Source organism: Cyclopterus lumpus, chromosome 3 (assembly GCF_009769545.1).
Source record: "Cyclopterus lumpus isolate fCycLum1 chromosome 3, fCycLum1.pri, whole genome shotgun sequence".
NCBI classification, from domain to species: Eukaryota; Metazoa; Chordata; class Actinopteri; order Perciformes; family Cyclopteridae; genus Cyclopterus; species Cyclopterus lumpus.
The window spans coordinates 7,200,044-7,212,308 of NC_046968.1; the positions used below are offsets into that span (position 1 = coordinate 7,200,044).

The 12,265-nt window shown below is 44.1% G+C and overlaps 1 protein-coding gene across 4 annotated transcripts in view; it reads left to right on the top strand.

Moving 5' to 3' along the window:
* Positions 1 to 12,265, top strand: part of ntrk3b (neurotrophic tyrosine kinase, receptor, type 3b) — a 147,697-nt gene that overhangs the window by 26,083 nt on the left and 109,349 nt on the right. For all 4 annotated transcript variants that reach the window (XM_034526554.1, XM_034526546.1, XM_034526528.1 and 1 more), the window contains exon 3: positions 2,882 to 2,953. In XM_034526554.1, coding sequence (XP_034382445.1) covers positions 2,882 to 2,953 — 72 coding nt within the window. The remainder of the gene's footprint in view (positions 1 to 2,881; positions 2,954 to 12,265) is intronic.

Sequence of the window (12,265 nt, forward strand, 5' to 3'; positions counted from 1 at the left end):
CCTGCCGCGGTTTTCAGCGACGCTTCCCCCGGAAACCACAGGCTGATACTCCGAGATGACAAGGTGTCAGTCTACGGAGGTAGATGCGTGTCTTTATTACGCAAACAAACCCCCAAACATTTTTTGAGAGACAAATTTCTCGTTTGTAAGTAAAAAAATATATAAACTGAGAATAAATGATGTGTTAGTTTTGCTTATGAAACTAGAATGTTTGGTTGCGATTCAAAAATCTTTGCTCTAAAAACAACAAGAAAACATTGCTCTAAAAACGAAAAGCTACGAGTTTAGTTTGGACGTCGTGGGCGGGGCACACGCTGCTGAATGAGCCAGGAGTTTCTATTGGTGGGTTCGGCTTGGCTTCACTTTGTTTTCATGTTGTTGGAGTCGTGCATCGTTTGCCCAATCATTTTGACAAAACAGAGCAATATGATGTCTACTTACCTCCATGTCCACTTCACCCACTTCCGCCGAACCCACCAATAGAAACATCATTTATTCTCAGTTCATATATTTTTACTTACAAATGAGAAATTTGCTCTCAAAATGTGTTTTTTTTTGTAATGACACAAATCTACCTTCATATCAGTCGGCGGTGTGCGGGGAGGGGGGGGGGGGGGGCGTCCCGCTGGTGGAACATCCCCTTCGCTTTGCTAAATAATGCTAAAAAGCAGCAGGGAAAATTGAATTAGGGTTTCCCTGCTGTAGCGTATTTTTTATTGTATTTATTTATTTTTAATTCATCTCTTTTCACGCTCCTTTCCTGCTGTGTTACCCGACACGAGCAGGCCACATCCTTTACATTCCTCTCACCCCGCCACTCCTCCATCAGCCGACCTCGCCTTCTTTCTCCTCTTCTCTTTCCCCGCTCGCTGCAGAGATCCGTATTCTCCCTTGCCCTCCAAAAGTCGGCGCTAGCCTCTTCCCTGATCCCCTTGATCCCTCATCAGGGAGGCCAAGTGCAATATCTCCAGCTCCTGCTACATTAGCATTTTTCTCATTACCCCCACCTCTCTCTCGCTGCCTTGTCTGGGAACCGCCGGCTTCTCCCCGGTTGGAGTCGGGGCCTTCCCAGGGAAGGCTGCTGCCTCGTGGGGCTGTTAGCGCCGTGGAGGGACGAGGGATTCACCTCCCTCTTCTTTCTCCATTTGATCTAATTCATATTTATTTGAGTCAAATGAAAAGGTACGCAATAATTCATTCAAATAAACATTGACTTATTGAATATATTATTCAGCTGCACGGTTTCATCTCCTCAACTGTTTATTGTTCATATATTCTAAAAGCACCATGGATGACCCGTGCCTTTCTACGAGTGTAGCCTTTAAGGCGCTTTATATGAGATTGTGAACATTCATATGGCAGCAAACAACTATTTGCCTATAAAGATATAGTGGAGTAATGGGCACGTGAGCCTTTGTGCATGCGAGCTCCTGCCTGTGAAACGGCGGACCCGCCCCTACCTTCATATATGAAGGATGAGACAGCGAGCTCCACCACACAATGGAAGGTCACCCAGCGATGCCTCTTTTAAAAACATATACATAGCTGTTATGTCAAAATGTAAAATATAATTTACCACAATTTTGGAATTGCACATCCAGGTAGATCTTGTCTTCACCTCGTTTCGATCCGTCCAGTATTGTTCCGGCTTGTTCACAACTGGCTATTCTCGTACACTGTTTGTACAAAAATGAATGCAATGTAATATGTCTATAGCCTCCAAAATCAATTCACATTTATACCTCGTGATCTGAATCAAGGAAGTATAAGGAGCTTCAAACGCCACACAGGGAGGAGGCCGAGGTGAATGCACTGGGTCTTTTATCCTGGAGGCTGCTGTTCATCTCCCATGTGTAACTTTGAGTCAAAGGGTACATTTGTCATGTAACTGTTGTACTTTGTTTCTTAACTAAATAGTTTCCTATGTAGACGTTTATTTATTCTAGTTTATTTTGAAAATACTCTGGAAGTAAGATATCATACGAGCCGTTGTATGAGGATACGTTCACCCTTAAAGTAGTAAAGGTGTGTGGCCTTGCAGTCTGTTCTTTTGGTTTGGAAAACTAAATGATGCAAAGATTTAAAAAAAAAAACGTGGTACAAAACCCCAAATTAAATGCTTCAAGCATCAAATCCCTGCTGCTTACAGAGATGTAGCTGTTGGGAGGATAACAACCAAAGCTCTAAAGTCATCCTCTTACACTGTCATCCTCTTTCGCGGATTTCTATGGAGTGAAATAACAGTGAAGTGTTCGCAAGTTTTCGTTGGACTCCATCAGAAGGTATCGATTGGCCCCAAAAAACCTTCTCAAGGACTCTTGAAGGTCCTATAGCCGAACGTTGGGTGTGATGACATCCCTGTCGCCTCGGAGGTGTGATCAGACTTCTAGAAGGTAATTGGCACCAACGGGTGGGTATCAGGATGTCGACGACTTCTTTCGGATGAGCCAATCTGTGATTACAAGATTGTCAGTCATTACCATCGTGGCCCCAGAACAGCGGCTCCCAAAATGGGTCGCCGGGACTCCTCGAGAGGATTCCACACGGTGCCCTGGAAAAATGGGAATTAGTTGAATTTCACGGTTATTTCACTCCATGCAAGTTGACACAATGTGTAAATGTGTCTCGAACAGCCGCTCCAATCGGGTTAAAAGATGGATTCTTGAGTCCGCCGTCTTTCTGCCTTCCAAACAATTGTCTTTCCTTGTGACGAGCACAAAGACATGCAGCGGCAACAACAAGAAAGAAAAATAAGGGGGGAAAAAAAAAAACATCTAAAATGGCCCGATGTGGAACTGTGTGTGCATGTGTTTGTACGTGCCCACGCCAGGTCTCATCTGTACTTCATCCTCTTTCTTTGTTTCCTTCTTCCCCGTTTCAGAACTATCATGAATTGCAACCTGAGGGTGATCCAGGCTCGAGCGTTCGCTCAGAACCCACACCTACGCTCCATGTGAGTAAATATTTCTATCTCTGACAGCCATGTTTCCCGTGCCTTCAAAAGATTTGTTGTGATCTGTAATGCCCGACCGCTTGCGGCATACGGCCGCAGATGAGTTAGTGTCGAGCAGAGGATGATGCAGTCGATAGAGACGCGCGGCTCTCGGAGGGGCATTTCCGCCATTACTGTCGCGAGAGCCGCGGCATCTTAAACGAGACATCCATTCATTGCCTCGGATAATTGGATTCCTATCTGGCCCCGCTTCATTGTGCGAGCGGCGGAGCAACATGCCAAAGACGCACTTCCATTTAGTCTGCACTCGCCAGATGGACAACTTGTCCACGAGGCCGAGCATCAGAGAGCCACCCGGAGAGCAAAGTAATTTCTTTAACAAAGGCTGATGTGTCACCGCGTAACAGCCTGTTATTCCCCAATTTTCCAGGAGTAAACACACCGAGGAACTCACTCTCAGTCTTTTACCTGAACACGTTGCCATTTTCAATTTCCAGTTGTCAGCCGAGAGGCAATTTAAGTCTCTTTTCTCCTGCGGATGACTGTTGTTTGACTTGAATCTCTGCACTTTGTGTGTGTGTGTGTGTGTGTGTGTGAGGAAGAGATAGCAGGCGGTGGTTCATAATTTGGATGCGAAAGTAAATTTGGCATTTGAGAACGCAACACAGAAAGGTCTGACCATCGAACTCACTGCCGTACGAGCTGATTTCGGGGAGTCGGGAGGCTGCGTGTGTGCGTCCCTTTGGTGTTCGGTGAGGTTGCTTGTCTCTCGGGTGGTGGAGCTGACTGAGCTCATCAACATTTAATGAAGGTTATTTAAATCCCTTTCCTCCCCCTCCCCCCCCCCCCCCCCCCCCCCCCCCCCCCCCCCTTCTCTTTAATTGTCTCCCCAGAAGACGGATTCACTAACACGAGACTGAAAACAAACATTGTTCCCCTCCTTCGTTATCTCTTGTGGTGTGATGGGAAATAAAGTATTACTTAATGCTCGGTTTTCCCTCTTTCAAGGTCTCACACTACGTGCAATTATCTTCAAATTCGGGCTAATAAAACGTGATAAATGCTGTTCTACAAATAGAAAAAGATCAATCCAGTGAGTTCACGACATCCTCACTTCTCCCACATGGAGGCGTACGCTTGGTAGCCAGCCTGGCCCCGCCCCAGACAGGCCGCCACGGGCTCCTTTTTTGTGGTCTTATTAAAGCAGATGGAGCGTTGCTAGGTGACACCGAGGATGATGATGTCAAAGAAGATTAATTATTATGCCTTAGCTTAGCCTCAGAAGGCCGACCTCATTGATGTCTGTGTCAGACGGGTCTGCTTGAAGCCCCGGCCGTCAAATGCTCAACCGGTTGCTCCTTTTTATTAGGAGACATTCGTATTTGTCACTTGGCAACTGTACATCAATTGTCCAATCACGGCTTAGCAGCTGTAACTAAGGTGTTGAAGCGCCATGCACGGGGTCCGTGATCGTGTTTGATGGTACAAATCAGCTTCCAGACCAATGAAGCTACTGACAGCGGGTTCAGTGATGGTTTGTGGCGACTGAACATAATGCAACCTAATCTGAAATAGTCAGGTAATTGAAATCCATTTGCTTCGTGCACATGTGCACGTGTCGCTCAGCACAAAAACAACGCCAATGGAAAGTCAACTACGGGATCCTTTTTCATGGCGAACACGCATCCCCGTAACTATGCAATGATCAGTGCAGGAGGCAACCTCCGGTTCTGGTAAGTGAAGCCAATGTGGGAGTGTCTTAAACTTGCATTATATCTAATGGCCAGCAGGGGGCGACTTCTCCAGTTGCAAAAAGAAGTCGGATCATATAGAAGATGAGAAAATGACTCTTCTTCTCACTTGATTTATTCCCTCAGTAAACATTGTAAACATGAGTTTATTGTCTCAATCTCTAGTTTCAAGTCTTCTTCAATACACCATGATATTAATTTAGTAAATGATGGTCCATTTAGAGTCAAATAGACCATAAAGCTTTCTTGTTCTTCTGTGAGGCCAAAATAAAGTTAATTACAGCATACCGCATATCCTTGGAGAGTACTGAATTGTGATCAGCGGGATGATGGTGCAGATATTGAATCCATGCAGCAGCCGATATGTTCAATAACCCTTTACCCTTCTGATGTGTCCTTGAGCAAGACACAGAGTCTCTTATTTTTCTCCTTGGAAGGGAGTGACATGAAGGTAAATAGACATTGTGCGAGGCAATGCAAAGCTCCAGACTTATGTTAACGAAAGCTGTTTAACGTACACTCATGACACAAATATTTGAGCAGCACTCTGAATTAATGTGAATCGGAATTAATGTGCTTGCAAGATGCAAACATGAATGATGTGCCTCAGTGTGACAAGATGACATTCCAGGACCACACTCGTCAGAAAAGATGCCGTCATTGTACGTTGGACTCCAGACATTATTTCTTTCTGAAAGTAATTCTCCACTTTATTAAAAAAAAAGACAAACAAATTACTCAGAACATGTTGGCTAAAACGCAGCAATGTCAGCTCTTGATAGTGTTAAGTTCAACCGAAATTCTGAGCTTCCCGCGCTTTGAAAGACGTCCTGAGACCAGTAATTTAAAATATAAAGTATTTAATAAAAGAATAAGGATCATAAGCATATATTTCTGTCCCAGCCGGGCGCGCTCACGTGTCGTTGGGTCCACAGGCTATAATAACGATTTATATGAATAAAAATCTGTTAAAATAGTTAACTGTCTACCGCCTTCACGTGAGAAGACAAATGCCTTACAGAGTTCTGAAAGGTTAAATACAATCCATACACTGAGCATAAAGCTTCTCCATTGGTTAGTATCAGGTATGCATGCTTATACCTCAACTACACAGCATGCTATTTGCCTATCAGTACAAAGAGGCAGACTTCTCTAAGCAATAAACCACAATGCTACTTCCCTTATCTCTTCCCCTTTAGTCCTAAACAGTAAGATGGGCTCCTTCAAAATAAATGCCTCTCTTCCGGTCTCTTAGGGAGACCACTACTTTGACTACGCCTCCTTGGATCAATACATTCCATTCATACCTGAGTCATCTTTATAGTTATGATAACTATAAAACATAAAACAATCAGCATACAGTTACAATAATACTTATTCAGTGATTACACCTTTACAGTAACATACTTATACAGTGACAGTGACTTTTCTCCCATGTTTCCCAAACACATTCCTTCAGAATATTCTTCATAATATCCCTTAGTGATTATCATATCTTTCTTATGTATTAATTTAAAACATGGACTTTCCTATTTACATGTGCAAGTATATATAAAAAAAACATTACAACTCTACAATAGGTATTGGCCTATTTATCAACTATCAGCGCTTTCCTGCTCTGAGCTATCGTTATTATATCGGCCTTTAAAAATCCACTTTCGGTCGATAATAATGTAGCAGCGTAACTACTGAACGTGAATGACATCTGCCCCTACTGGAGGCAGCAAGCGTAATAACGTTACACTCGTTATAGCGTGTAACTTTTAGGTGTTGCTTGATATAATACGTTATTTGCTCTGACCAAATGTAAAAACATCCACATAAAAAAAAAAGTCCACATTCAATAAACCGGTGGATTGCAGATAACCCACAATGCCAACATGGCTTCTTTTTTCTTTTTTTTTTTTAACTATGGTCAGTCAGACCTAGAAACTAAGATGTCCTGTGACCGTCTCAGTGTCCCACTCTCACCTCATGAATAGAAACAAGGGATCCGTAAACCATCCCACAGGCTCATCTCCACCCTCGTTCAATGCTGTTATTTTTATTTACACAGTTTAGCATGGCTTCATACATGTAAATGTTCTCTATGGAATCGAGGGCGGGCGGTTCTTAATAGAAACACAGATGCACCATGAGTCCCAATATTGAACAATTGGAAATGTTAAAACATTTGCTCATTCTCTTTCTTGGTGATAGTTGGATAAAAAGATCCTGACGACTCTCATGTGAGTATGCAGCTGCAGCCGGTTAGCGTAGCTTAGCATAAAGTCTGTGATAGGTGATAAACCATCTCTTCTGAGGCTCACTTCAGGTCTTGTCTGTCTAATCTGTACATGTGTTAAAATGGCACAATGTTGTTTTTTATTGCCAGGAATATGTCCATAAACCAAATCGTGATGTTTTAAAGAAAGAAAAATAAGATTAGTTATACGAGTCAATTTCTTTTTTGATGACATATGGCGTTTTGTTGGTGGTGACGGTGTGAACAGTTGGTACATTCCTCTCACACCAGACGGTGTTATTCCTCTCATAAAGTGGAAAGACATATATTAAAATGGTCCAAAGTATATAAATGGCATTGAAATGTTAATAGTCTTTTGCCCTAAGTTTAACATGAAAGTCATAAATAGTCATATAACTATACTCTAAAGACTCGTAATATACTTTTTCTCCGAGAGGGCTATGTCAAAGTTGAGAAATATCTGCTGTTGCAGCTTCTTATAACATAAAAAAGGTCTAATCTTGTCTCCATAGGGTGAAGAAAATGTGTCAAAGTGAAAACTCATCTCGAGTCCAGCAACTGTAAAATATTTCTGCGTGTTATCTGCCTTAAAAAAATATGCAACTCATCAAGTAAACATATTACCGTGGCGCCGGTGATTCAGCAGCAAATCCTCCCACACCATTACCGTTGGGGCTGGAGAAGCTGATGAAACCGCCTCGAACCTCCTAAGTACCATAAAGGTGACAGTAAAGGAACAATCGGTATTACTTTTGCACCGTCTTTGCAGAAAATGACCAAACTCAGCGGTAGTAAGTCCACAGTTGGTGTCAAGCTGTCTCCCAACCTCGGCTCCCTGGATACCCCCGATGTGTGCCACCAAACTCTGCTTGTGTTTTATTTGCCCGTTTGTGGAAGGACACTCGGCTACCAGACGACAAGGAAAGATGGATCCCTTGGTGGCTTCACATCTTAATTTCACACCAAAGAAAAACGGGACAGTTTTCCAGTAATAGCATCTTTGTTAGGCTTTCTTTTTCCTGCTCTTACATATAACTAAAAAAAGTCCATATTACTGGCTGTTGATGCAATGGTTGTGTTCTGTTTACACAGTAGAGCTGCGTGCAGTATATTCACCCAGGACCCAATAAAGAAAAGACGAGGTAATGCCTCTAATTACTTTATTAAGAAAACAATATTACAAGTTGTTGTTGTGGCCAGCTGAAAGGTTTAGCATGACGCATAATTGGCTGAATTTAGTGTAATTGAGTAGGTGAGAGATCTCCTTAATGTGGCTGTTAATCATTCTTGATTAAAAGTAGTATTTTCTCTTTTTTTTCTCCCACCCTCTATTTAGTTTCTCCATTCAGTTCTATTCACAAAGCTTCGCTGAAATGACAGGAATGAAGCCAATGCTACTAAATCACAATGTTGCTCTCTGGGGTGATTAAATAGACATGGACAGATGGCTTTTAGTCACTTAACAAATACATAAATATAGCCGCTGTTGACTCAGATAGTATCACGTCCAGTTAAATGATCGGGTCGCCGAGCACAAACGGTTTCAGTACGCCGAATGTTCTCGAACCAGGACTCTTTTAAAAAAAAAAAGCCTCCTGCCATGGTTGCCGTGTTGGATGTTCAGTAGCCCGCGATCGATTGTAGTTGTCATTGAGTCAGAAACGGACTCTTATCCGAGGTTTCCGCTCACCCGCTGGATGTGATCGCGGAGATATAAAGGACAAGGGCCCTCGTGAAATGCCTTTAGATAATGGTAATCGTACGGCAGCTTTAATGTTCTTTGAGATTACGCAGACACCTGTTGCCACTGAAGGTGTTTTCGCCCCCGCGCCTCCTCCCGCATCGCCAGCGTTCACGGCAAAAGGACATCGCGGAGGTTTTTATTTGTTTTGTTTTTTTAACAGCAATGAGCGCCGTTATCTCAGGAGTGGCTGCGCTGGGTGTTTCGCTTCTTTATCATTAAATTAAATGATAGTTTATTGCTCCGTTTACGTTCTCTCCCACAAGCGTCCGAGAAGTGGCGGTGTGACCTTGGCTCGGCTCGGCTCGGTCGGAGGAGGAGGAGGAGAAGGGTTAGCGTGCCGATTTGTCGCACCACGAAGGGTTGTCCTCCTTTGCAGTTAGAAATGCGACACTTTTTCCCTTTGCTGGAACTCACGGCCTGCTTGCCCCTCGGACCTTGAAGGAATACCCCATTGGCCTAAAAATACATGGACAGCGATGACCCAGATGACCCACGTTTTAACACCTGTATCTAGAAAGATGATTTTTGAAGGGAAGCCACACAGTGCGAGTCGTGCTGTTGGGAAAGTCTCCCTGGGATAATGTTCAGGACGAGTTCTCTACCTCGAGACCTATTTTCTCGTAAAAGCGAAACCTTCAATTATTTCAGCATTTCAGTCAACAAGTCACACGGGCCTCCTCATACACTCTTGAAGTGGTCCTCCTCATGACATTGTGTGGCGGCTGTAACTCTTCGCTGATTGACAGATGATTTTGTCTGAGGTTTGTTCTGCAATAAAAACAGGGGAGACTTTCCTGACTCCTTATCGCTCGTCAGGAATACATGTTTCTTGCTAACGGAATTTCTGCTTTCACGCAGTTCAATATGGTAGTTTAATATTTTGGCAAATAAACATATGGGCTTGTAACAGGTTCGAGTCTCAGGCAGATACCAAAGAGGGCAACACACACAATTGTGAGGGCAGTAACAGGTTTTATTTGTTATTTGTCACGCTTCTGGTCGCGAACGATCCGGGCATCCGCTACCCGCTCTTCCTCCTCTCCAGCTACTCCTGCTCTTATATGGAACACACAACACACACACACACACACACAATTGATCCCAGCTGAGGCTGATTTACACATCATGACACTGTTCCCTGAACCACACCCCCGCTCCACCCACTCTGCAGCTGAGCCTAGCCACACCCCGCTGCCACAGAGCTTTTCTGGCACACAACTTTATGAGAAGCTTGATACCACTGATGGTTGACGGGGTATAAGGGTACAAAAAAACAGGTGCTGAAAAAAAAATGCCAGTGTGATCAAAACGCTGCACTGCATTATGCAGATATTTCTGAGCTTGATACTACTCTAATAACTGTCCAAATATTATTGTTAAAATCCACCGCCAGCACTTTAAAGCTCACTAACACGTCGTATCTCAGTCCTTTAATCCGTGAAAAAGGTTTCAAGACAACAAGTTGATGGGGAGTACCTTGAGTCTTTTTCTTTCCCAAGTGTTATCAATCTGCTCATCTAACTCTACACAAAGCAGATTTCCCCAAACATGAGCCTCGTGACTCGCTTGTAAGGCAGGTTGACTTGCACCTCTGATTGAAGACAATAGCGGACCCCTATGGTGGATACGTCGCAGCATCATCTCAACAGCCACTTCCTGTTCCGCTTGCTCCCTTTTTTTTGATCCATCCTTGTGTCCGGGCGTGAATCCCCCAGAGTTCCTGCTTTGCTACCGTGACATTCATCTCGCACGCGTTCATCCTGCTCTCAAAGAACCAGGTGGAAACGAAGTCGCTCAACAAAGCCGCCACTGCGAGGTCTCGGGCTTTCAACTCATTCCTGCCCCCCCCCCCTCCGGCTTGATGCTGCCGGCCTGGCGTCGTGCGCCGTGCTCGTCCCCCCCGCCCGTGTCAAATTAAAGGTCAGCGTCTGGTTGGTGTGGCAACTCTTCCCTTTAATCCAGAGCAGCCGAGGGAGAGGCCCAATAAATCTGGAGGGAACATTGTCACCGGGGAGCCGGAAAGGTCACTCCCCACAGGGAGAAGGAAGTGCAGAGACTCTGCCTCATTAAAACTTACAGGCTACCTCTTTTTTTTCTTCTTTTCTTTTTTTTTCAGTCCTAAATGTCACTTTCACACTCGGGTCAGCTGGCCGGCCAGCCTAAAACCACCTATAATTAGAAGACTAATTATAATCTGTTTACCTTGCCGAGGCTTTTAAACTCCCTCCTCGGCATTACTTTTAAAATAGACTTCCATTTCTCCCTCTTCTTCCTCCTCCTGCTCAGCCTTTTTTTTACTTCAGGCGGCGGCTGAGGAGATGAAACGTGGCCGAGGAGATGAAACGGTTATCCAGATGACACCTGCGGTCTCTGTAGTGTTCCGCCTGCCGCTTCCACCGGCACATAAAGAAAAAGATCGAGCGGTGCATCTCAAAGGTGTAAATGATCGTTAAGCCCACGCCGTCTGTGTCAAGCATCTCCCATTCACGTCGGAGGCGTCTATACGGGGGAATGGTCTAGTGGGAGGTTGGAGGTCACCTCAATCGAACTCGGTGCCGTCTTGACTCGTTGGCCACTTGACCTTTTTTTTTATTTGATTTTTTTCACGAGACGGATTCTGCATCCGTGATGCTACTGCAGACAGGTTAATTGTTGAGTGTGTATTACATGTTTCCTTTCACAAAATACATGCTGATACACCATAACCCTTGACTGCTCATCACCCATCACCCATGCTGAGCTAGTCTCTTCTTTTACAATGTATGACTTTGTATGTGAGCAAAGCCTTGTTACGTCAGCTTAAGATAACACACTTTTTGAGGTACACATGTAGCTAAACCTAAGTCTGTGCCTGTATTTCTGAACACACAGCAACACAGTATACGTTACAATAACTATTCGGCCGTGTTAATTCAGTAATGTCGGGCCGAGGCTTCTGTGGGAGTCACCGCATCTCTTTTGGTACTAACAGCTGTTCATTTCCCCCCGGTTAATTATATATATATATATATTTTAAACCAATCACAGTCGTCTTGGGCAGCTCTAAGCGTAGGATCCTGTGAGTCGGTCACATTTCTCCCCTGTTCCTTCTCCCTTTAGCATTGCTCTGGAGAAGGACACCTTCTCACACTGTAAACAAGAACTTATCTAATCTTAACCCCCCTTGATTATTATTTTTAGGTCTGCAAAGGCCCTAAACCTGGCAGAATCCTCGCTTGAATCAACAGTAATTCAGAGCGCCTCCCACTCGGCTCCTGCCCACCGTGATCTGCGTGGTCGCATTTCTGCTTTCCAAGTGTGTTAAATTGAACATTAGATTTTTGTAGTAGACCGCCCCCGCCGTTTAATAAAAAAACACAACTCAACACCCACAACTCACCACATGAAGTCACTCTTCAGTGTGGGAAACGGAACCATCAAACACATCGCCGCTGTGCTGCTACAGTTGGTGAACCAAAAAGCGGTGTTTGTTAATGCTTGGCTTTACAGTTGGTATTCTTGAGTGGGGAAATGGATTTTTCCAATATATAAAAAAAAAAAAAGAAGAAGAAGAAAACAAAAGATAGGACTAT